The sequence below is a fragment of the Balaenoptera ricei genome, chromosome 18, assembly GCF_028023285.1.
Source record: "Balaenoptera ricei isolate mBalRic1 chromosome 18, mBalRic1.hap2, whole genome shotgun sequence".
Taxonomy (NCBI): domain Eukaryota; kingdom Metazoa; phylum Chordata; class Mammalia; order Artiodactyla; family Balaenopteridae; genus Balaenoptera; species Balaenoptera ricei.
The window spans coordinates 84,034,982-84,060,079 of record NC_082656.1 but is presented as its reverse complement, the minus strand read 5'-3'; the positions used below and the strand labels follow the sequence as shown (position 1 = coordinate 84,060,079).

The window sequence follows — 25,098 nt, the reverse complement described above, 5'->3', positions numbered from 1 at the left end:
TTACCTGAAAATCTCTAACTAACCTTTGCAAATCAGTTACGAATCTATCACTCACAAATTTATCTTTGAAATATTGCATTTTCTCATATTTTATCTTTTTCTCCAAAAACAGTTATTTCATTGATTCTAAGACCCACATTTTTTCAAATTCTAGCATTTCTGAACTTGGGAAGTCTTTCAACAGGTGGTTTCTTACTACTGCTGTCCACCGGTCACAGCCATGATATGGGAGTCCGTGACAGCAATGTGGGCTTGGCGGCCACATCAACAGCACAGACTAGACCACAAACCTCCTGAAGAACACCTACAGAAGATATCTGAGTTGTGGTTGTTGTCTAACAACCTTTTGGGGACACTTTCTGACAGAGCCAATGTCTCTGGCTGGGAGGAACCTGAGTGAAATGGGGCATGTGTACCGGCACACGGACACAATTTTGGGAAAACAGGAATGACCACCTGGTACAAAAGTGATTTAGAAGGAGCAAACTCTGAATGGGAAGAACTGAATATCTTAACTATTTATTTCACTTATACCTTCTTTTTTATGTAGGTAGTAAAGTGATCCCTGATAAAAATCTATGTCCTAATATGTCCAAAAGAGCACTTTTTCTAAGTACAGAAAAACTAAGTGATAGGAAAGAATTATGATAAAGTGTAAACGGCAGCGTATTTTTGTGTGTGGTCATCTTGCTTATTAACGGTGGCTTAGAGCTGATGAAATACTGCATGTGGATTAAGGGGAGAGTCTTTCCCAGTGATGAATGCACAAGCTTTGTTCATCTATAAACACGATCTAAGGGAATTACTTTTAAGTCATAAATAGAAAGAATGGAGTTCCCAAAGGGCTCCTTAGATGTACACCCAGCTCAGCTGCGCTGACAAACACTCCTGGACACTTGTGTTTCTCACTGACACTCAGGACAAGGCTCACATCTGTTCTAATGTGATGAGTACTACACAACATTCACGTACTTTTCCCTGCAAAGAAAAGAATAAAATACAAGGTTGCCTGAGGAATTTTAAAATGTAAATTTTAAACTGCACTTCTGTAAAGTAACAAAACATTGCCTAGAAAAGATCTTTAAAAAAAAGTGGTAACTGTTAACCAGATTTAAAGTTAGGTACAAACAAAAGACGAAAGACGTACTGTGTGGAAATAGTCCACAGCATTTTCAAAGTTGCCCATCAGACTATGGATATACCCTATGGCAGAATAGGTGGACGCATTCTGAGGAATCAACACCAGTGCCTGCCGGTGATAGTCCAAGGCTTCAGCATACTTCCTGGGAGAGAAGACGAGGGAGTCAAGGGAGGAGAGGAGAATAGGAAGAAAGAGAGAAAGCTGTCAGTGGGTACAGTGGGTACTCCTTGATGTAACCACGTAAGAACCACTTTCCTATATCAGAGAAACAGTCTAGACGGCAACGGTCCTTCGCATCCACTGCGTATCTTCAGTGTGTCTTCCTGCCTTCCAGCTGAGGGTGGGCACTCCTGCAGGGCTACCAGCTGAATCCCATCCTTGACCCTTGGGCCTGTGCCCCATCGCACAGCAAGACCTCTTTTACATGAAGACAAGCCTCCTACACCAGGGATGGTTACAAGCAACCAGATGGTTTTGCTTTAAGGTCCACAGGAGTTACTTGGAGCAGCATCTCCCCAAATTCTCTGCAATACCTGCTCTGTAAAAACTCTTATGAAAAAAGGTTTTGTGCTTAATAATGTTTGGGAAATGCTGCAGTTCATAATGCATAGTAAAGACTGCAAGAAATCCTGAAAAACCTGCTAAATTTTGAGTAACCTCGAGGTTCCCAAACTTATTTAACCAAAGAATCTCTTTTTCAATTGTCATCTATTATCACAACAATCATCACACCACAAAACTGGTATCTGCAGGAGAAGAGTGAGTTAGGATATGGATATGGCTTTAATTAGCTCCTACTGTCCTAATTCTTCTAAATTAATTTTGAACACTAAAATTTTTTAATTCTAGAAAATAGAAGTTATTATAATTCTCAATATATTTCTAAAATAAAATTATACCAAGAGAGGTAATAAAAACATTTGTTTTGTGCTTGTTATATCTGAGTAGCCAAGTACAAGAAAGCTAAATAAAAATATGGAAAAGAGCTATACAAAATTAAGTAAACTTTTAGTCACAAAGAATATTTCTGAAAATGCTTTACTTTACTTACTTAAGTTTTCTGCAGACATGGCCCAAGTTGTTCAACAAAGGTTCCCATTTGTCAACTGTTACCTAAAACAAAGCACATCAGACCCATGATTACAAGCTACTTTTCAACCTGACCCGTTTGCACTGCATGACTTCACTCATCTGTGCGAGAGGGGCTCTCTCCTGGTGCTTGCACAGCACTAGGCAAGAGTGTTGTTTTTCCAGCTTTCCTACTAGAAGACACTTCCTGGGGGTTATTTTATTAGCACTATTTTGTCAGAGCCCATCCATGCCAAAGAACTTCAAATTCTGTACCTCCAGCCCAGAGCTTTCCATCTGCCAATAATGTTGCTACTCAGAAGCCTCACAAGCACTTCAAGCCCAACACACCACATGCTAACCTCTCATCCCCTCTCCCCTGTCATCCCAGCTCCCTGACCTCACCCCTTCTGGTGCTCCGCCATTCAGCACACAGCACCGTGTCACCCCTGACCCCTCCAAGAATGGCTTATCAGCCTCCTCACCAGAACGCCACCCCCATCACTAACACGTCTTGTCTGGGCCCCACCATAGGAGTCTGACCACGTCACCCGTCTTAAAGCTCCTACTGTCCCGCCACCTCACGACAAGGTGCAAACTCTAACATCACCTTCAAGGCCCTTGGAGACCCACACTCACCCCTCCTGCCCCATTTCTTGACGTTCTCTGCGAACTGAAAATCCAAGCCATACTGAATTAGCTCCAGTTTTGCACATACCGTTCTCTATACCTGAAATACCCTTTTCCTTACTTTCGCCTGGCTAGCACCCATCCTCTAGGACTGAGGTGCATTTCCTTGAACCCAGAAGGCCTTCTTGACCGACCATCAAGTCTGTGTGGAGTCCTTTACTTCCTCAATCACAGCCCTTTCTGTGCACTGTATTATTACTGCCCATTTATTTATCTGCACTGATCTGAGGGCATCAACATCAAACCAGTTTTCTGTTGCCTCCCAGCCCCTAGCTCAGAGCTTAGGACACAGTCGACACGCAGCAGTAAGTCAGAACTAAGGGAATAAACAGACCCGGTCACACCCTCTAACTCCCCTGAGCCCAGCTCTGGGAGGCACCGCCCATGTGAATGAAACAAACCCTCTACGATTCTTAGGCACAACTGCTTTCCTGTGCTACTCTGACATTTGCTGCAGTTTACAACTAGATCACACAATATCTTCCCCATCTCATATAACTTTTTAATGAGCATTTTGAAAGTTTAATAGTATTGTGCTTTTGTATTTAAACCATTACTTTAAATGTCTGCAAGAATCCAAAGTGTCTTCTGATCATCAAAGATGTATATAATTCCAACTTTACATGTGGGTTATGACAGCGCGTCTCAAACTTTTCCGCGCATGAGAATCACCCGGGGATCTTGCTAAAACTGCAGATTTTGGTGCAGCAGATATGAAGTTCTGCACGTCTAACAAGCTCCCAGGTGACGCTGATGCGGCTGGCCCAGCCCGAGGAGCAAGGTCCTAAGGTATTCAGTTCTTTGAAAATGGGCAAGGTGATAAGTGGCAACCCTATATCAACAGAAACACATGTATTATCCAGACCACCCAAGACTGAGCTGTGGAAGACCTGCTTTATATACATACATGTGCAAACACACAGATATATAGTTTTTAAGTTCATATGACAATTAAGAGGAGACCAAAATAAACAAAGCTGTGTCTACAGGGACAAGTAAACCGCCACCTGGCAGGGAGCCCAGGGGAGCTGTGTCTGTCTCAGTAAAGAGGAACTTACAGCCAAGGAAGATGTATGCTGTGGGCAAGTGTTCCTGGGGGCAGGAACAGAAGGACACTGGGAAGTGATCATCAGAACAGAGTTAAGACAACACAGGCGTGAATAAAAAGAATCAGGAACCAAAGAGCAACAACATGCAAATCTCTGACCTACAGAAGTTTACAGTGTCCAAAACTGTTAGCATTTAATATAATACCAGTGTTTACACATCCATGATAGCTGGAAGGTTAATTCATGAGCACAAATTCATGCACCTCTCATATGACAGAACCTGGTTAAAGATCTAAATATATACTAAGTATCAGGTAAGGAAGAGCAATGATAGGTCTAATTTTAATGACATTTGGCCCTATTCCTGCAGAAGTGGGTTCTGCTGCTACATGTACCCATTGGTCAAAGAGGTTCTAGACAAGGACAAGTCAGATGCTACAGTGCCTACCAGCTTCCATGTATAATCACATATTCCCCACATCAAATAATCATCGAATATACTCTGATTACACCCACAGATCAAAACTGGAGCCTCTTAAGAAGCAAACAGCCAACACCTACCCTCTCAATTAGAAAGACTCATTTTGTACCATATAATAAAACACTTCATACCATGACAAGTCAAACATTAACAAACATCTGCTATGATAAATATTAGGTTATTATATTCTAGGCAAGACAGACGGTCTAATATTATCTTCCTCATTCAATACTAAACACACTTATGAGTGTGTGTGTGTATTACAGATATTATATAGAATACCTCATTCCCAATTGCTTTAATTTTTTCCAAAGCATCGAGAAACCATTTTTCCGCTGTTTTCCATCTAAAATAGAGGGGGAAAAAGTTGCAGTTTATTCAAAATTAGCATGTATAACCATTTTAAGAAAAATTTGAATATCTCTTTCCAGTAATATTAAAATGAAATGAGGTAAACTTCTGTAAACAGTTTTTTAAAAGTCAAATTTAAGTGAGATAAATGATTACTTTTATGACATTAACATCATAAGAGTTCAAGATTTTAGGAGATACAGCATATTCTCAGTAATTAGGTTCTATAAAGGCACTGTTGACACTACTTTAGCCAACACCAAACCATTGCTCCCAGTGGAAAAACTACAATCCTCTGCTCACATGTTCACCAACTGTTCAATGTACCTGGTTTCACATGTGCTTCTGTTTGGCAACACCTCACTTAATGTATATTGTTGATGTGTTAACACTGAACTCACAGCCAAAAAGCACTGTAACTGATGCCTGAACAAAGCTTATCTAACACCTGTATTCTCACCAAGGCATATCTCAGCCTTCCTGAGCTTAGGACACTAGACAGCACTTGGCATTCCACTTGGGGATCATTTTAAACTGTGAAATAACCAACATAAGGTACAAAAAAGGGAAAAGGGCATAAAATAGACTATAAATAAATTGACTGTATATGAAATTATTACTATAGATTATTTTAAAAGGCTCCAAACTCTTTTAAAATATTAATCGAATTTTTAGAATACACACAAATGCCACAAAAAACACTACAGTAGTACTAATTTACTGTTTTAAAATTTAAGTATAGTTCAGTGCAAAGGACTACAGATAGTTCCCTCTTTGAGTATGACACTGAATTGCCTATTCTATAAATATCCAAGACTACGGTAAGCCTCAACTACTGACCAGGAAACTCAGAGACTGGGCCATTCTAATTGGCTTAATTTTTGGATTATCTGCAAAGGAAACATTTTTGTTCCAAAATTGTGAGAAATCTTTCTCAAATGTATGAATCCAATTCCTAGTCAACAAAGAGACGACTAGGGAATCTGCAGTGCCTCCAGAACACCCTGTGGGGTCCAGTGACTTAACAGAGTTGGCAACAACTGTCCAGTCCAGGCCCTAAGAGCTTGTGACAGCTCACAGCAAAGGGGACCAAAACCCAGGTTTAGTATTTTTAAAGAATTCCAAGATAACACTCACTATTTTCTTTTTTTACCTGTTCGCCTCCTTCTCCTAAAATGAAATGTCTATGAAGAGCCACTCTGATGGGCTAAACTCTGGTGACTGAGGTTTTGCTCTCTGTACAAAAAGGAAACAGAGGGGCCTCTGGCCTTTCAGTACTTACTCTCCATTCTGAAATGCGACCACGCCAACCTCATGCATAACAAAAGGGTCTTCTGGTGCGATGCTTAGAGCTTGGCCAAAGAATCTTTCAGCCAATTTTGAGTTATTGGTCAATCCATATTCTAATCCAATATAAAGCATTGGCAAATGACACCTAAAAATATTGGAAAATTTCACATATTCAACACTCAAAACTTTATAGTTCAGATTTCAAATCCTGTCTGCAAAATAATTTTAACATAGCCAAAAATAGAGCGCTTACTTGTTTTCTAACACTTCATTTACTAATATTTAATGGATATCTAATAGGTTCTTAGACTAATCAGCTGCCACTTCTAAAATCTACCAGCAACCTATTCACCCTTACTTTTCATTACTCTACAGTAAAGAGACAAAACAAAACCCCTGTAAAGCAGAGGGCAGGCCCCACTGTGCCAGCACCCAGGCCCAGCCAAGACTGCCTTCCTCCCTCACTGACTCAGCAACACAGACTCTCATGACTGTGCTCAGTTCCACTTGCCTCTATGCAGTTGCTTCGGACTTCCAGCTAGACCACCCCCCACCCCTCGTGTGGGTCTCCACTATCGGTTATTATCAGTTCTATGCTGCAGAGCTCTGAATTATGTCATGTGTATTCTACTCTCATACCCTCTGAAAACAGTTGTAGGCAGAGTAACTAGTTTTAATTGAATTTCCATCTCTTCATCCTGTCAGACCAGCGATCACAGTAAGATAATCTTTCCCCAAAGATGGATCTGACAACGTCAGTGAATACTGACTGCCTGGCTGGGAGGTGCCCGGGCTCTAATCTAGAATCACGACTGAAGTTACAACTGTAGTATCTACAGAAGGGTCATGAAGAACCTTTATGGATGTACCTGGAGGAAATAAGAAATGCACAGGAAGGAGCTCCAAAAATCTATTCCTCCATAGAAGCAACAAGAACACTGCCAAAAATTGTCAAAATAAACTTTTCCAGAACTTTGCAAGTTAACCAAAGGCTTACAACAATCTGAGTGGTATTTATTCTAGAAAAACAGCTGAGTCTCAGTAAGAACAGCAAACTCTATGACATTTAACTTGTCTGATTCCCATCTCCCTTTCCCCAGCTCACATTAGCCTAGAAAATCAGCGGTCTGACAGCCACTGGAGGGGACAAAAATTAGTTTGGAGCTTCTGAAATACCCCACAGAGACCTGTCACTATTTGACACATCTGGCAGCTCCCTGGAAAAGCCCCATTCACAGCTGTCTTATTTGACCTGGCTCAGAGCTCACGCAGAGAAATGTCTACCCCCAAGGCAGTTGTTGAAAACAATCAGTGGTAACTGTTTAACGCTAACCTGAGGCAGCTACACCAGAAGGCCACACACAGGACCACATGCACGCACAGGAAGGGCTGGAGAAGGCCCTCACCTCTCATCTCTGGACGCCTCTGAGGCTCAGTGCGAGCAGGAGTTGACGAGGGCTAAGGCCGAACTGCCAGCCATGGGAACACTGCAGACATACGTGCCCCTATACACGTACAGGGTGCTTCAGAAAAGGGGGGAAAGCTCAGCTCAAGATATGAAAAGAAGCCCTGAGCTAACTGAGCAGAGGCTTCAGTGGCCTCAGATGACAAAGGACACAGACTTTACAAAATTTTTAAAAGCCCAGCAAAGTCACCAAACAAACAGCCACAACAAATAGCAACAACAACAAACCCTGGGGTGGCGTAGGGTAAATGTGATTTCCAGAATTGCCACATTATATTACTATAAATGTCCAGTTTCAACAAAAAATAAAGAGACATGGAAAGAAACAAGAAAGTATGGCAATATATAAGGGGATAAAAGCAGGCAATAGAAACTACCCTGGAGGAAGACCATACACTGGGTTTACTAGAAAAACACTTTAAATAAGCTATTTTAAATATGCAAAGAACTAAAGGAAATTATGTCTACAAAACTATGAGAACAATGCCTCACCAAACAGAACAACAAAAGATAAAAATTGTAACAAACGATCAGAAAACCTGGAGTTGAAAAACAAAATAACTAAATAAAAAATTCACTAGAAGGGTTCATCAGCAGTTTGAACAGGCAGAGGAAACCATCGAACATGAGTAAGGTCAAATGAGATTACCCAGTCTGAGGAACAGAAAGATAAAAGAATGACGGAAAACAACAGTTGCACAGAGTTGTGAGACGCCACCAAGCATCCCAACGTGTGCATAAAGAGAGCCCTGTAGGCGAAGGGAGAAAGTAAGGGGTAAAGAAAATATTTGAAACCAAAGAATATTTAGGCCAAACACACCCCAAAGCTCAAAAAACTCCCAAATAATCCCCACCTAGACAAACCATAGTCAAACCACTGAAAAACACTAAATAAATATGTAAATAAAAATCTTTAAAGCAGTAACAAAATATAACACACGAGATCCCTGATCACCTGACTTCTAACCAAATACCTGGAGGCCAAGAAGGCAATGGATGACACTCAAAGTACTGAAAGAAAAAGGACAACCAAGAATTTTATATCCAGTAAAACTATCCCTTGAATATGAAGGTGAAATTAAGACATTCTCAAGGACAAAAAAACTGAGAAATTTTGTTGCAGACTCACCTTACAAGAAATACTGAAGGAAGTTCTTAAGGGTGAAAGAAGTGACCCCAGACAGTAATTCAAATCCACATGAAAAACACAGTACCAGTAGAAGTGATTACATTTCATCTTTCTTCTCTTGACTGACTTAGAAAGCAATTGTATGAAACAGTATGATTAGGCCTAACGTATGTAGAAATGTAATGTTTACCACTAACGGCACAAAGGAAGTGGCAGGAGCAAAGTTGTACTGGGGTAAGGAAGCGACACCAGACAGTATCTCAAATCCACAAGGACAAATGAAGAGAACTTGAAATGGTAAAAAAGGTCAACATAACAAACGACATAAATATACACCTGCTCACCTTTCTTCTCACAGCTTCTTTGAAAAATAACATTACACGCGGAAATAATCATAACAACGTATAACAGAGAATTTGTTGGTAGCAGACCTACCCAACAAGAAATACTAGTAGGAGTCCTCAAAGGACACAAGATAGTAACTCAAATCCACAGGAACAAATAGAGTTTAGGCGAAGTAACCACATAAGTTAGGATAAGACAGTACAAATGTATTTTTGTCTGCAACCCTTCTCTACTTGCTCTATTGAAATTGAGTTGGTGCCGTAAAGTAAGAAATACATTTGGTTTTTGTCTCTGGTTGCTGGCACAGGGCTCCTAAAAGCCCTGGGATTTCCTGAGTGAGAGGAGTGTCTTTTGTTAATGAGCCCCTTCTGATCGCACCCAATTTATGCCACTGGCGTGACTCACAGTGGGGCTGGTTACCAGGAAGAGCGAGTGATGAGAGCACCGGAACTTTCAGGCCCACGCACGGACCTCCTGGGAGGGAGGCTGGAGCCTGAGCTCTATACGAACTCTTGAACAGTTAGCTTCAGAAGACTTCCGGGTTGGTGAACATACTGAGGTGCTGGGAGCGTGGTGCCCAGAGAAGGAATGGAGGCTCCACGCACTCCCACTCACGTACCCTGCCCTACGTATCTCTTCCATTTGGCTCTTCCTGAGTTGTATCATTTATAATAAGCAAAATGCTTTCCTGAATTCTGTGAGTCGTTTTGGCAAATGATCAAACCTTAGGAGGGGGTTGCAGGAGTCCCTGGTTTGTGGCCAGACAGTCAGAAGTACAAGTGACCCAGGACTTGCGATTGGCATCTGGAATGGGGAGGGGCAGTCTTGTGGGACTGGGCCCTTAACCTGTGAGGTCTGCACTAACACTGGGTAGTTAGTTTCAGAACTGAATGGACTTGTAGGACCCAGCTGGTGTCTGGAGAAGCAGAGAACTGGTTGTTAGTGTTGGAAAGTGCCCCAGTCAGTATTAATCCAAACTAGATTGGATAAAAGCTGTTCTGATGAAAAAGTGAAACTGAGAGAAAAATGTCTATCCTGATGAGCTGATTTGAAAATTTAATTAGAAAAGTGTCAGACTGGGAAACATTAAAAGTATTAATCATGTCATTAATTATCATTGGTTTTGACTCTTAGCTAGTAACTAACTAATAACTAGTAATACCTGTTCTGGGTTTGTGAGCACCCAGAATAGCAAAATAAAATTAGCAGACTCTAGCATTTCCTCATAAGAAACAACCCACAGTAAGTTACTATTTGCTGCCGGTTTAGCAGATTGATGGATTAGGGGTATGGGCAGACACGGGAGCCCAGCTTCAGCAGGGCACTGGAAAGGGTCTCGCATGTCTTGGTGAATAGGATGGACGGGGTATGAGGACCATTTAGGTGGATCAGTCACTGGCCGAACAACTTTAATCTGGAGGATTACTCTAGTAATATGTTAGTATCATGGACTTACGGACTGAATGTGTGTCTGCCCCCAAATTCGTATGTTATGCCCTAACCCCCAGTGACTATATTCGGAGAGAGGGCCTGTGAGGAAATAATAAAGGTTATGTGAGGGCATGAAGGTGAGGCCCTAATACGGCGGGGCTGGTGCCCTTATACGAGACACTAGACCTAGCTCTCTGTCCTGTGAGGACACAGTGAGAAGGCAGCCGGGAAGAACCCACCCCCCTCCCAGGAACCCAATCAGCCAGCCGGCCAGCCAGCCTTAGAACCGGGAGAAAATAAACGGCTGCTGTTTAAACCACCCAGGGTATGGCGTTTTGTTATGGCAGCTGGAGCAGACTAACGCAGTTAGGGAGCTATGTCTTTTACAATATTTTCATGGACAGCTAGTTAGATATCAAAGTCATACATATCAAATTTAACACAACTAAAAAAGCTGGGGCCATAAATAATATAGATGCAGAACTGGGTGCCAAAATGAGTCTGATAGTCTGGAAAGGTAAACCAAACCTAACAAGACGAAATTCAAGCAAACAAGTTAAGGCAGCTAACTTTTACTGAGTGCTTTCTATGTGTCGGAAACTGATCAAAGTCTTTAACTGGAATTACCTCAATTATTCCTCACAGTAAGCCTAGGTGTTAAGTGTTGCTATTATTCCTATTTTTCAAGAGGTACATAGCTCGCCAAGATCACCAGGCAGTCTGGCTCCAGACCAGCCCTCTGCACCCCAGTGCACCCCGGCACTCCCACCACCTCTCCACACAGAGGTGGGGCGGCAGACAGCAGAAGCAGCCTGCACAAGAGAACGAGGCAAAGTAAAACCGACGGCAAATCCAAAAAGTCAACAGGAATAACAGCAATACTCTGCTCCCCAAAGTAACATGCTCTTAGGGCACACCAGTTAATACCAACACATTTAACACTGATATAAATCTACAACACTGGCAAACTCAGTCCTCAATCTGAATGATGAATTAAGCCACATAAATACCTTCTGGACATAAGTAGGATGTAAATAATAACTTTGCTCACGAATACTTTCCTTCCTACATGAGCATGTGGAAAACAGCTTCCACCCTATTCTGTTTCCTTAGCCTAACTTGCTAGTCCCCTTTTGTACTGGTTAAGATAAACTGCTAGGCAAAATCACTACACCAGCTTCTTTCCCTCTCACTTCCATAGTTATTTCACAATCATAAGCTACTAACATGATACATTATTCTTTTGTTCAGTTTATCAACCAAATGGCAGAGATAGTAATAATAAAATTTCGCTTTGCTTAATCAACCCGCTCTGCGCACCCTTTCATCAGCTGCGCTGCCGTGAAGTAAGCAGCCATCGCTTGGTCATGTTCACTCTCAACTGCGAAAGAATGCCCGTATGCGATCCATGCCGGCCCGTAGGTCTTCTCCAGCGTTGTAGCTTTGCTAAAACAAGAGATTTCATTCGAGTGTGTAATATTCATTCTTAAATTGTTAGGTTAATTTTATGTTAAGTTCACGGTTTCAAGGACATCAGAATTAATGAATGAGTTGTCAACATATTAAACACTAATGTGACATTTATGTTAATTCACTTGAAATAAAATGTTTAATAGTACAAGCAAATTTTTAAGTAATTTTAGGAGAGGTCCACAACTTCTTAGGTACTATAGTGGAACCCATCAGCTTTCTGTATAGAATTTACAAATATTACTTAATCCAGGAGTTTCATTTCAAAACCTAGTAGATAAACGGTGGTAGCAGCAACCACTTAATGAAGGCCTATTTTGTGCCTTATATGCATCACCTAATTCTCATAACCTTCAAGATAAATTACTATTTATATTTTAATGGTAAGTATACTGAGGCTGGAAAGATTAAGTGACGTCCTACAGATGATTAAGAGATTCATGCTGGTTCCATGGACTGGACTATTTACATAGTCTTAAACAGTCTTCAACTAGGTGACCCACAATAAGGAATAAAGAGAACACATCACAAAACATAGAAAATACAGAAGGTGAGATTCCCACGTCTTAGCATTTTATTTTCTAAGTTTTCTTTTACCCAAATGTTCCCTCTTTCATGCAGAATTCATCACTGAATAAGCACACTAAGTCAAAGAAGCATAGTTCAAAGGAGCTATTATAACGTGAATCATCCTGCTCCCGAAAAAAACACAAGCATCCCTTTTCTAAAATGCAACAGTCAACTAATCAGAGAGCTCGCCCTAATTTTTTCCTAGTGCAAGATCCTCTCCTGTCATCTTATCAATTTTCCTAACAATCCTGACATACAACTACATCATTCCCATTTTTACAGAAGAAAGGGAAGGTCGGAGAAATGAACTCTCCCAAGGAATTATAGCTAATAAGTGGCAGAATCTGGATTAGAATTCAAGTCTGTGTCCAAAGTTTATGAACTTCACCACAGATCCATTTTCTATTTTGTTCACATGGAGGAAATCACAGGTATCATTAGATATTTTTCTGTACTTGTGTAATTGAATAACACTAGTTAAGCAGCTTGATTGGGCTGCATGGAGTTCCTCAAGCTAAAACCACAGCAGTTCCTTACATAAACCAGTTTACTATGCCAAGAATTCTGTTTTATAGTCACATTTAGTGACCCTAACCTCACATAAAGTGTCATGTAATTTCACAACTATTAACAAAAGAAGTCCTAAGAGTAAGAGGTTAATAGTAAATACTTTGTATTATTCCCTATTTTTTCATATTTATTCTCATTTATAAATAAAAGTTTAAATACATCATAAGCTCCTTGAGGACAAGGTCTATACCACTGACTACTTTTATCTCCCCTCATGGCATCTTATAAAGAGCAGGGTAAATAATGGATGCAACTGAATGGAATCTGAAGAAAACATTTATTCTTTCATACTGCTTTTAAAGTACTACTAATTACTGCATTAAAGCAGATGACCAAGACATTACTTCCTATAGGTTCACTACAGAGGGAGGAAGACAATAAGTTCATACCTGAGATATCTTCTGGCATGTTCATTTTTATGACCGACCATGAGATAATAGCATCCCACTGCAAACCAAGACACCTAAAAAGTTGAAAACATACCATGACCAAAGACGCTTAACCTTGAACCGGGAATCTGTAACGAGTCAGAGGTCCCAGCATATATTCCAGCTCAAGTCAGAAACTTCTCTGAGACAGGCTGTCTACTGAGGGCCCTGGGTGCAAAGAGACCAGATCCTCCACAGCTCCAGGTGCTTCCCACTGCACCCCTGCAGCACCTGAATCTCCTCCTATTGCAACGCCAGCCTGAGGGCCAGCCTCCCACCTGCACTGTGTCTTCCCCACCCCACCCTGGTTCTACAGATTCCACCTCTCTAGCTGACTTCTCTTGCACTGCTTTCGCCTCTTTATAAATTGTTTTCACACTGGTCTGGGGTGCAGATTCTTGTCTGAGACTTAAACCCTGACCCCTGACTTTTGTCTTTAAGGACATGGTTCCTGATTCCATTTTCAATTTCTAGGTCTTCATTCTGATCCATGGCAGTTTGGAAGACACAATGATTCAATTCAGTGCATAATTCAGTAAGTTATCATACATGTAATGTGAGAAAGCTACCAAGCAGTTATTAGCATTGCTTATGAGAGGTATGAGTATGACTTTCACTTTCAATATTTAATTTTTCTGTATGTTAGCTATTTCAAAATAATGAGCATATATAATTTCTGTAATCATAAAAAATAAAGATTAAGTTTTATACTAAAAAAATATACTCTCAAGAATTGAAAAAGTGAATGTTGCTTCTAATTATCATACGCACTAGGAGATTCTGCTCCAACACCTTAAAATAAAACATTATTTGCTTGAATTTAAATTTAGCCTCTGTCTAAACACCTGTTAAGTATTTTCTTAAAGTTCAGGTAAGAAAAAAGACACTATAAGGGAAAAAAAAGTTTATATTTACTTACAGGATTACTAGGATATAAATCCACCAATTTATGAGAAAGATAGAAAAGTTCTACATTAGAGAAAAAGAAAAAAAAGAATAAAATTATTCACAGCAAATGAACTTTAAGATACGAGTTTCCCCAGTTACAGCTCTTTGCGATCATATAAATCTTGTTCTCGCAGCAATGATTTCATACTTTTCTTTCTTCCTGGATACAAAATCCATTTGCCTAATGCCATATAGAAACTCCACGGAGCAGATACTACGGCTGTTTCACGTACCCCCACCTCCAATCCCTCACCCCACTCCAGGCACTAAGTGGGCGCTGAGCGCGTGTCGAGTGACTAGCGGCCTGGATGGGAGGCACATACAAAGCCCCCCACGTGCTGAAGAGGCTATTTCACAGGGCCTCGCCTGTCTTAAAGCCCAGGTTTCTTACTCCACGGGCCTATTACAGACCGTGTCAACCACCCACAGCCAATCTGGTTGACCAAAGTCTCCCGTTTATCGAATCAGCAAGATGATTTGCTCCCGAGTAACACAAAGCCCCGGCATGTCACAACGACGTCTCCTAGGGCTCAACAGGCCAGGGCGGCTAGAGAGCCGGCACCTCCAGCAAACTTCCAGGAGACGTGATGCCGCTGGTCCACAGACCACACCTGGAGCAGCAGGGGCCCCAGAGCTGGGCTGCCTGGCTAGCTTTCCTCCTGACTGAGCTGACGAGTCAGTTCAGAAGATTTAAGGGCAAATACAGTCCAAACCCTCTAAATGTTTCTAGAATATGGAAAACGTGAGTAAAAAATCTGCCCCCTTCCAATTTCTAAACAGTTACTGACTCTTGCCATACCAGCTTTCTTAACGGATTTTACAAGAAAAAGAAAAAAGGCAAAACTGCCACCCAATGCTCTAAAGCTAACATACCTTGGAGCACAAATTACATTTGAGAAAAGGAAGCAGGAATTAGGGATATAGAAACAGTGTGTTCTGCTGAGATAACAGAAGAGACTGCTGGTTACTTTGATAAGCATTTCTTCCCCCAGTTATTAACCTGAAATCTGAATTATCCAGGATTTGTGAGACAAAATTTCCAGAGTTACAGAATATTTTTTGTCTTAAAAATTATTATTTTAATTAAAAAAAATTCTTACCATTTGCTTTATTCAGCTCCACAAGTGTCCCTATATGTACAGGTAAACAATTTGCATGGAAAGGATCTTTTTCCATTACTCTGAAAGTTAAAGAAACACACTATGTACATACGTACAAACAGTATGTAACCACACTCATTGCAATTAGCTATGCTTATTCAAACAGTCATTACCACATTACATACAATACTGTGGGCTATAATACATTTTTACTTTCTTAACTCCATTATCTTCAGACTTGTTCAGTTAAGGCAATGATTAGGTTTTAAATGAAAGGGAGAATCCTGATTTATTCAGAAGCAATAAAAATAAACATCACCACATACATTTACTTTAAACTAACAGAACTGTACCACATAAAATAAGTGGTCTAATTATTTAGAAGGATCAAAAATAATATGAAATATTAAATGAATCCTAACTATCTGTCAATTAAAATTTTTGTGAATTCAAGGATTTTAAGCAACCCCAAAGATCCATTAAAAACAGTCCATGTAAAGGATAAGCGTGAACTACGCACGTGGAGAGACCGGTGCTGGGGGAGGAGGCGCGGCCAGTCAGTGAGCCTGACACCCAGTACCTAGAGGGTTTTATTAGCCTCTGCTTTAACAAGGAACGGACTTTATAAAACTATGCGCCAGACAGTATTCTCAAACTTGCAAATTATCTCCTGGGAGGGACACGGATACTCCCGAGTTAATAGAATAAAGCAACAAATGTGCATATACCTGTGTCAGTAAATCGCTCTTTTGAGATGACACCCACCCTCCCCCACCCCATACTCTGCAAATGGAAAAGGCAGCTTAAATGATCATCCATCAGTTTGACATTATTCAGAAAGCAGGTCCCACACATTTCTCATGTAAAATGGACTAAACTCTACATTCCTGCACAAAAATAAGTGGATGTACTTACACAGAAGTCAGCTTGTAGCACATTTTAAAATCACAGTTATAATAATGTCTTTCAGCTAAAGACACGACCACATCCAGATTCTCCTGCAAACCATCTACAGACTCGGGGATGACAGTTTCACTAGGTTTATTATACTGAAACAGAGAAATGCAAACATGACTCAGTGTGCAGCACCGAATCAAAAGGCAGACTCAACTTGGCCCGAGTGTTTCAAGGTTTAACACAACGACACCTGTGAGATGCTCGAAACTTTTCTAACTTCAAGCATCATCAGTACTCCTCTCAGCAAGTCTAATTCTCTTCTCAATTTTATCACAGAATTCCATGGTAGAAAGTATTTTACAAAATAGTAGTTCAGGAAGCATGAGGAAAAAATCCTCATTTTCACACATCATTGATTATCTGATAGTTCAATCTTTTAAAAGTATGAGTTGTTCCCGGGAGGAAGACAGATATTTTGGGAAGCTTTTTCAGGAATCACATCATATATTTTAAATAATCTAAATCTGTTCTTGCAAATGTGCTAAACTAATAAAAATTAATTTCTAAATTCTTAACCTGTGAAAGAATAGAGGCCCAATTTAATGAAATAAGATGCTTATACAAAGCAAATACTAACTTTGTGTTTTTACTTACCTTTTTCAATTTGTTCTCAAATAGAAAACGTAGCAATTCCTGTTCTTCAGTACAGAGCTTGCTAAGAGGTAGTGATTCAAGAAGTTCTTTTTCTAAAAAATGTTGAGAAAAAAGGAACGTCCTCACAGTATTTATGGGGAAAAAAAATCAGCAATGAAAAATATTCTTCTATAGTTCTTGGTTTAAGTAAATTGAGCTCAAAAGAGAAAATAACAAGATAGAATGAACTGGAGAAAACTAAGACAGTGGTTCCAGACCCAGGTAATAAGAATCACCTTGCGGGCTCTGCATGAACCTGCCGGGCAATACTAGTCATCACCAGACTTGAGAACCACCAAGCCACTTTCCCAGCCTCAGCACTACGGACACCGTGGGGACAATTCTCTGCCGTGCTGGCTGTCCTACGCACTGCAGGACGTTCGCAGGACATCTGGCCTCTACCCACTAGATGCCAGCAGCAACCTCCCATGCCCTACCCACCGGCAAGTTGTGACAATGAAACTCTCCCCAGATACCGCCAAATGTCCTCTAGGGGGCAAAATCACCCTGGTTGAGAACCACGCATTAGGCTAAAATGTCTGAATGCCATGAATACAACATCTCCACTGTCTCTGTTTCTCTTGTTTATCCACCTCACACCATTGGCAACATACTAGGTCAATTGTTCTCAGCCCCTGATGGACCTTAGGATCATCTGGGAGCTGTAAACCATCTGATGCCAGGGCCCCACCACCAGATTCTGATTCGACTGGTCTGGAGTTAGGACCGGCACAATGATGTTTTTAAACCTCCTGGGGGTTTACAGTGCAGCCATGTTGGAAATCACTGAATCAGATCCTGAATTCTTTACAACTTTAAATCGCTCATCCCATCACAATCCCTGAAGATTCTGACTGCAAGAAGCACTGCACAATACTGTACTTTGCCATGTGCTTCATGTTTGAAGATGTGAAGGAAGTTAATAGGTTTATTTAAACCTGTACATAAGAGCCTGCACTTGATTCTACAGATTTCAGAAAAAAAAAAAAAATCCAAACAGTATTAATTGTGCTAAACATAAAAACACCTGGGTTTCCAAACCTTCTTGGGCTGTCAACATGTGGTGTGATGTTAAAAGATCAAATGCTTCAAAGCAGTAGACGTCAAGCTTCAAAGCTTCTTTATAGCTGTAAGTAGCGAGGGTTCGGTTATCTAGAGCATCATAGATTTTTCCTCGTAAGAGACAAATAGAACTCTTTATCTGTTGGAAAAATGATGAGTGACATACTAAGTCAGCACTACTGAAATTAATTTCTTATCAAAAATCATATATTGTCTGAAGGCTAAGACTCTTTTTTTTTTTTTACATCTAAAAGGATGTGCTCCATCCAATGTCAGACACAATATAAATTAATAGGAACATAAAAGCAAAGTAAAACTTCTCTCATCTATCTTCCTTAGGCTCTCCTCACTTCAACAAACCTTTATAACTCGCTTACACCTTACTGCTACTTTGTTCATTACTTGTTCTGTCTCAAATAGGGTAATGATTTAGAGACAGCATACAGAGCACACGTATATTAAATCAAACACGAACACCGTCTGACAGGTAGATCTCAATGAACGAACCTTAGTAAATATTAGAAAAACGGCAGCAATGCAGCACAGGGGTTAGGAGCATGGCCTTTGGGAACTGGACAGACCTGAGCTCAAATCCCAGCTGTGACACTTACGAGTGACCCTGGACAATGCTCTAACCTCTCGTGACTCAGTTTCCTCCCCTCATCTAACTCACAGGCTCTGTAAGGATCAGAGGTGGTACCATCTGTAGGCAGCACATGGTAAGCTGCTCACACAGCAGCCACTTCACTACTACCATTAACAGGAGGATGTAGAAATCTGATTTATGTTCCAGATTCTGTACCTCAAAAAACAAATAAGTGAGCTTAAAGATGGTCCAGAGGTGCAGCTAAAATTGGTAATGGGGACTTCCCTGGTGGCACAGTGGTTAAGAATCTGCCTGCCATTGCAGGGGACACGGGTTCGAGCCCTGGCCCGGGAAGATCCCACATGCCACGGAGCAAACTAAGCCCGAGAGCCACAACTACTGAAGCCCTCGCGCCTAGAGCCCGTGCTCCGCAACAAGAGAAGCCCACGCACCGCAACCAAGTGTAGCCCCCGCTCGCCGCAACTAGAGAAAGCCTGTGTGCAGCAACGAAGACCCAATGCAGCCAAAAATAAATAAACAAACAAACAAATAAATAAAAATTGCCGTCTCTCAAACCACTAAAAAAATAAATAAATAAAATTGGTAATGGGATTCATCATAAAATCACAATTCAAAAATAGTAGAGGACATTATGAGAGAATCTTAGACCTATGCAGTATCCTATGAGTTATTAAAAAAAGTAAACTCATAAAATAAATAATGCATTACAAATAAATCATGCATTTCTTAGCAGTTAATGGATAAGAGGTCCAAGAATAATGATAATCCTCAACTCCCTCATAAACGTATTTCTTCACAAAAAAATGTGCTTCTTAAAAAGAAAAAAACCTAAGAATGTATAGTATTCCCACCTTCTTGAGATGAACAGTAGTGTAACCAAGTTCCTTCATAGACATGTTATAAAGAACAACTGGGAAATGGGGGATTGGTGGGTAACAGCTATAGGGTACAGGGTTTCTCACTGAAGTAAAAAAAAAATGTTCTCAAACTGACTGTGGTAAGGGTTGTACAGCTCAACGAATATATTAAAAACCGAGGTACTAGGCACTTCAAATGCATGAGTTGCATGCTATGTGAATTACATCTCAAGAAAGCTGTTAAAAAAAAAAAAAAAGAGTAACAGTCCAGATTAGCAATCTGCTGATGTTATTGATCATGTTACATTGTATCAGTGTAATCTCTGCCAGCAAGGAGTTTGCAATTTTATGCAGGTAGGAAGTATACAAACTGAAATACACAGAATAACATACACCTTAACACCACAGCACCCCCTGGAAAGAAACAGTCTAAGGTAATCAAGGTTTCTTGGGGGTAAGTACAAAACACTGTTGAAATACAGTAAGAAGGGAAAATATTATTCCACCTGTGGGGAGGAGTTTAAGGTATCAAATGTAAGAAGAAAGAGCTTAAGTCTGCCTATTTCAGATTCAAGCATCTGAGGACACAATTACAACTTCTAACTGATGGCCCAGAAATGTCTCAGAATCTTCTTGGGTTGGGAAAATTAAGTAAGTTGGCAATCAAACTATTTTAACATGATTGTACGCAAGTAAAAGAAGGCAACTTACATTTGCCCTATCATATGGGCAATTCTTACTGATGTTACGGAAGCATGGTTATTGCAGTATTACTTACTGAGGACTGTGACATTTCCCAGTCACTGGAGGGGTCTTTCAAGCTACTTTCATCCTTCAAGCATTTCTCAAACAGTCTTTTGTTGATCGGCTCCTCCATATCAAGAATATCAAGAGCCTGCTGATGTTCTTTTGCAGCAAACTGTGTAGAAAACAGAAACAGCGTTTGTCAACCATGACTTCTGATGCTAGATACACAATCGCAGTAGATTTTAAAAGGGTAATAAATATTATACCCACTCATTACTTAAATTTAAAATGTCTAAAGTAGAATTTTCTTCATGCATATGAGCTTTTAGTAAATGGAGTCAGTATTTTGAATTCTCACACTCATGGGAGGGATGTGTAACATTCACTTCATTAAACCTTTATCAAATAAAACAAACTGAGGGCACACTTACATGGCATCTAGCTGCAAGGTAGCGACACGCTTCATACAACTAGGAAAGAAATTAATCTATTAAAAAAGTGATCAAGATAATATGCATCTTCAATCAAAAAGAAAACCATAACCACGAAGTGAAGAAAGCCATTTTCATAATTCCTCTTTTACTCTCGCAGAGAAAAAAAAGTCTTTTTAACCCATATTCATCATGAACCTACTGTTTACCAGTCACCGAGGATTCAAAAAGGAATAGGGACCTGCCCTCAAGGAGGTTGTGGCAGGGGAGACATAAACACAGCACATAGTTTCTTTCATAAACTATGAAAGAATCGCATAAAAAATACTAACCAGTTGAATAAGAAAACATCTCCAGGGGAGAGGGTAACTTAGGAGTTGGTCAGCATTCCAGCACTGAGTCTGAATAACTGTCACACATCTAAGGAACTGCAAGCAGTCAGCATGACTGGATACACATTCCATGCACTGATGGTGGTGGTGGGTCAGACACAGACTGGAGAGAAATCAAGAAGCACCTGGGGTGCCTATGAATGCATCTGACTTTATCCTGTAGGCAATAGGAAATCACTGAGTTACACTGTGAGTGATGTGATCAGACCTGTTTTAGGAAGACCACCCTTTGACAGTTTAAAAGATGAACTGGAGACAAGGAAGGTGGGGTGTGGGAAAGATGTTACTGGAGAAAAGAGAAAGGAGAGAGGCTAAAACAACAAAACAGACAAATTACAGGCCTGACGTGTGTGAATGGTAATGAGATAGAAAGGTCTATCCATACTTTCAGAGCTATTTAGGAAACAGAATTTTCAAAACTTAGTGATTAGATAGGGGGGTGGGGGGAGGAAAAAACAAAGTGACCGAGACTAGGAATAAGAAATTTTCTCTTGGACTTCCCTGGCGGTCCAGTGGTTAAGACTCTGCGCTTCTAATGCAAGGGGCGCAGGTTCGATCCCTGGTCAGGGAACTAAGATCCCTCATGCCGCGCGGTGCAGCCAAACAACAAAAAAAGCGTACACAAGAAATTTTCTCTTTACATTTAATATGAAAAATTGAATCCTTAAAAATATTTTGACATAAAAAGAACATATACCTAAAATATTAATCTAATAACATTTTTAAAAAGCTTTAAGGTTCATACAATCACTTACTTTGTCCAGTTTTCGTGACCGAAGTGCATGAGCTGCTCTATGATATTGGGCTGTCAGGTAAAGACACTGAGCCAACCAGTAAATGTCCTGGGGTTCCTCTGGAGGGAAAATTACATAAATGGTCAGAGGTGCAAGGTAAAGCAGAAAGATTTTTAAGGATAGAGAAATCAGAAAAAAAAATTAGAACCTGTCACTTACCATGAGAGAGTGAGGCTACTTTATCCGCCCAAAACAGAGCACTCTGATACTGTTGCTGTATCCAAAAACAGAAAAAAAGCGGTAATTGCCCTGTTACTTCAATAGTTTTACACAGACAGATAATATTATTAGAATGCTATATAATAAATCAACATCTCAGGACAATAATTTTTTACGTGTAGTAAAAGGTCTATCAATCATATCTCTATCTTATATCTCAGGTAGGTGAGTTTTAGTTCAATGGTGCAATAAAAATATTATTGGAAGACCTTTGGTATATACAGTTGAAGAAGGTAGTTTTTTTAAACTTATACATTGCAAAATTATATCAGCAGGTATCTAAAGAAGTAGATAACTTAAGTGATCATTTTGCAACATCCAGCCATTAGTAAGGTTCTCAGTCTTTGCCTCAGTCCTCCTGGATGCAAACCAGCAACTCTGTCGCCAGTCAATTTGGGAGGAGGAATGCTTCTGGGACGGTTACAAATCGGCTCAATGTTAGTGCCTGGAGGGTGGAACCAGGCCTGTCTCCTTCCTCACTGCATCCCCAGAGCCAGAGAAAAAGTGCGCAGGAAGCATTTATTCAAGTCAGCTGACTTATGGCAAACCAAAATACAGCCCTTCAGCGTGCTGCAAACATTCAGCTGCTACATTTCACATCGAAGAGTTCACAGCGAACACCCTTTTCTCTCCCCTTCTTGGTTTCCAATTTATTGGGAGAGCATACATTTTACAAAAACTAAGTGACATCGCAGATTAAACTGATGCTGCTGATTCTGGAAACATTTCTTTCCCTTAAACACTGTTTGCTGTTCATTCAAGAGGAGTGCAGGGAATGAAAGTGTAGTTAACAGGAACTTTTTAAAGTACTGATTTTGAGACTACAGATTTGTTTTTATCTTTATTCAGTTAAATTCGGCCAAATAAGAATGACACCTAAAGTTCTCAAAAATTTTCTATCAGCTAGCTAAATTCAAAGGCCACCCCGCAACTTTCCTCCTAAGATAATCCTTCAACTTCCACTTAGCACGAAGCATGTACTGAGCACCTCTGTGGCCGGGGTGGGCCGGCTGCGGAGCGGGGCTGAACACGTGTAAGGCTCGCCGCGCGCATTAGTGGCTTCACGCTCAGCGTTCCTCAGCCTCCCGGCTGCAGAGGGCGGGGGGCTCGACCCCTCCCTTCGGGGGCTTTACCCCGAACCAAAGCCCAGGCCCTTAGGACCGCGCGCCGCCAAGACCCCGACAGCAGCCGCCCCTGCTGCCTCCCGAGCCCCGGCCCGCGCTCCCCGGATCGGGCCGCCCACCTGGTCCAGGTACTGCCGGACGCGCTTCCGCAGCCGCTCCAGGTTCATGGCTGCGTGGCCGGGGTCCGGCGCGCGCCCGCCCTCCTGCCGCCCGCCGGGCAGACCCGGCCCCCGCGCCGCCACCGCCCCGCGCCCCAGGCCCGGGACCGACCCCAGCGGACCGCGCGCGCTGCCCGGAAACTTCCGCTCCCGGCCCGGCCCCGCCCCGGAAGTGCTCCGCCACCGCGTCTCCCCTGGCGACGGAAACGGGCTTCGCGCCGTTAGAGCCGAGGCTCTCTCCTGGCCCTTGGGTGGCCGGGGCTCTCGTGCGGCCGCAGACGCCTTTCCTCTGCGACTCTGGCCGCCGCGGACGCGCAGCCAATGACGTGTCCGAGCGCGGTTCGCTAAGTAGCTCGTTCGGAGTCGGGAGTTTGGCAGCTACGGCCCCGCGGGTTCCGTGGTTCCGAGTGTGACTCGTGTTTCCCGTGTGAAAACGGCGGTAACCACCTCAGAGGCTGGTTGTGCGGACCGGTGGGCGCACACGCCGTCCCGGCACGTGATGTAGAAGTTCTGCCTGTGGTCGCCATGGCCAAGTGTCCCTTTCAGATTGTCCTTTGGCAAAGCCCAGAGGCTCATTCCTCAACCTCAGGTAGAGGAACCTCTGATCAAAAACGAGTAAGAACTGGAAAAGCGGGGCTATTAAAACCCTGGATCCATACAGTGGAATATTATTCAGCAGCAACAGTGAATGAGCTGTTGACACATGTATGAACCTTATGCTGAGTGAGAGAGGCCAACCGCAAAGGACCTCAAGTTGTATGATTCCGTTGACAGAGTCTCTCATTGACCAAAGTCTGCCCAGGCTCCCCGAACTTTTTTCAGCTAGGCCTGGCTTTTGGACTTCCACGTTCCCTTCTGCATTGTCCAATTTTTGCAAGAATTCTGATAAGTCAGTTTAGCCAGAATCCCCCACCCTGTACCTTCCTCATCCACTACAGTCTCCCAGGTGATATCTGATCACCCTGGCCCGCCTTCAGGGAGAATCCTAACCCCTGATGCTTCCTCTTAGCCACTTCCTACTGGTGGGCCCCCACCCGGCTCCTTGGCTATGCATTCCCACGTGCCTGTGCGGCGTTCTGAGTTGACCCCAATCTCTCCCTCGCTGCAGATTTCCATCTCAATGGTCCCTATACCTGTGTTGGTAGTTCTCCACCTTTGAGTAACATCTTACAGTGCTTTAACAAATGTCATTTGAATATTTTTTTTCTTTAACACCATTTAAATGAACTATCCAGAATAGGCAAATCAATATAGATAGGTAGTTGAGTAGTAGTTGTCAGGGGCTGGAGTGAGGGATGGGGTTGGGCGGATGACAAGTGACCGCTAAAAGGTCTGGGGCTTCTTTCAGGGTTATGACAATGGTCTAAAATGGATTGTAATGATTGCTGCGTAGCTCCGTGAATAAACTAAAAGCCACGAACTCTACACTTTAAACTTTATGGTATATGAAATATATCTCAATAAAGCTGTTAAAAACTCCTTTTTCTGATAAGTTGAACGCAGAAAGAAACATCATTTGACAAATATGTTTCACTTGACTTAATCTGCACAACATGGTGCCAGCAGTTAGCTGTGCAAAGATGAAAAAGTT

At 41.6% G+C, this 25,098-nt stretch overlaps 1 protein-coding gene across 3 annotated transcripts in view; it reads right to left on the bottom strand.

Moving 5' to 3' along the window:
- The window catches only part of CDC16 (cell division cycle 16), a 28,592-nt gene extending 4,974 nt beyond the window's left edge, over positions 1-23,618 (bottom strand). Inside the window, exons 1-16 of one of the 3 annotated variants that reach the window (XM_059903100.1) lie at positions 23,469-23,614; positions 22,166-22,220; positions 21,968-22,065; positions 20,821-20,859; positions 20,421-20,561; positions 18,158-18,317; positions 17,078-17,169; positions 16,442-16,575; positions 15,527-15,606; positions 14,398-14,447; positions 13,440-13,513; positions 11,761-11,886; positions 6,063-6,215; positions 4,712-4,775; positions 2,193-2,254; positions 1,148-1,283 (exon numbers count right to left, since the gene is read on the bottom strand). In XM_059903100.1, the coding sequence (XP_059759083.1) occupies positions 1,148-1,283; positions 2,193-2,254; positions 4,712-4,775; positions 6,063-6,215; positions 11,761-11,886; positions 13,440-13,513; positions 14,398-14,447; positions 15,527-15,606; positions 16,442-16,575; positions 17,078-17,169; positions 18,158-18,317; positions 20,421-20,561; positions 20,821-20,859; positions 21,968-22,065; positions 22,166-22,220; positions 23,469-23,516 (1,512 nt within the window). In that variant the 5' untranslated portion in view covers positions 23,517-23,614. Of the gene's footprint in view, positions 1-1,147; positions 1,284-2,192; positions 2,255-4,711; positions 4,776-6,062; positions 6,216-11,760; positions 11,887-13,439; positions 13,514-14,397; positions 14,448-15,526; positions 15,607-16,441; positions 16,576-17,077; positions 17,170-18,157; positions 18,318-20,420; positions 20,562-20,820; positions 20,860-21,152; positions 21,370-21,967; positions 22,066-22,165; positions 22,221-23,468 lie in introns of those variants that run through there. The other 2 variants (XM_059903102.1, XM_059903101.1) reach the window with 2 other exon arrangements.
- Between the last annotated feature and the right edge of the window lie 1,480 nt (positions 23,619-25,098).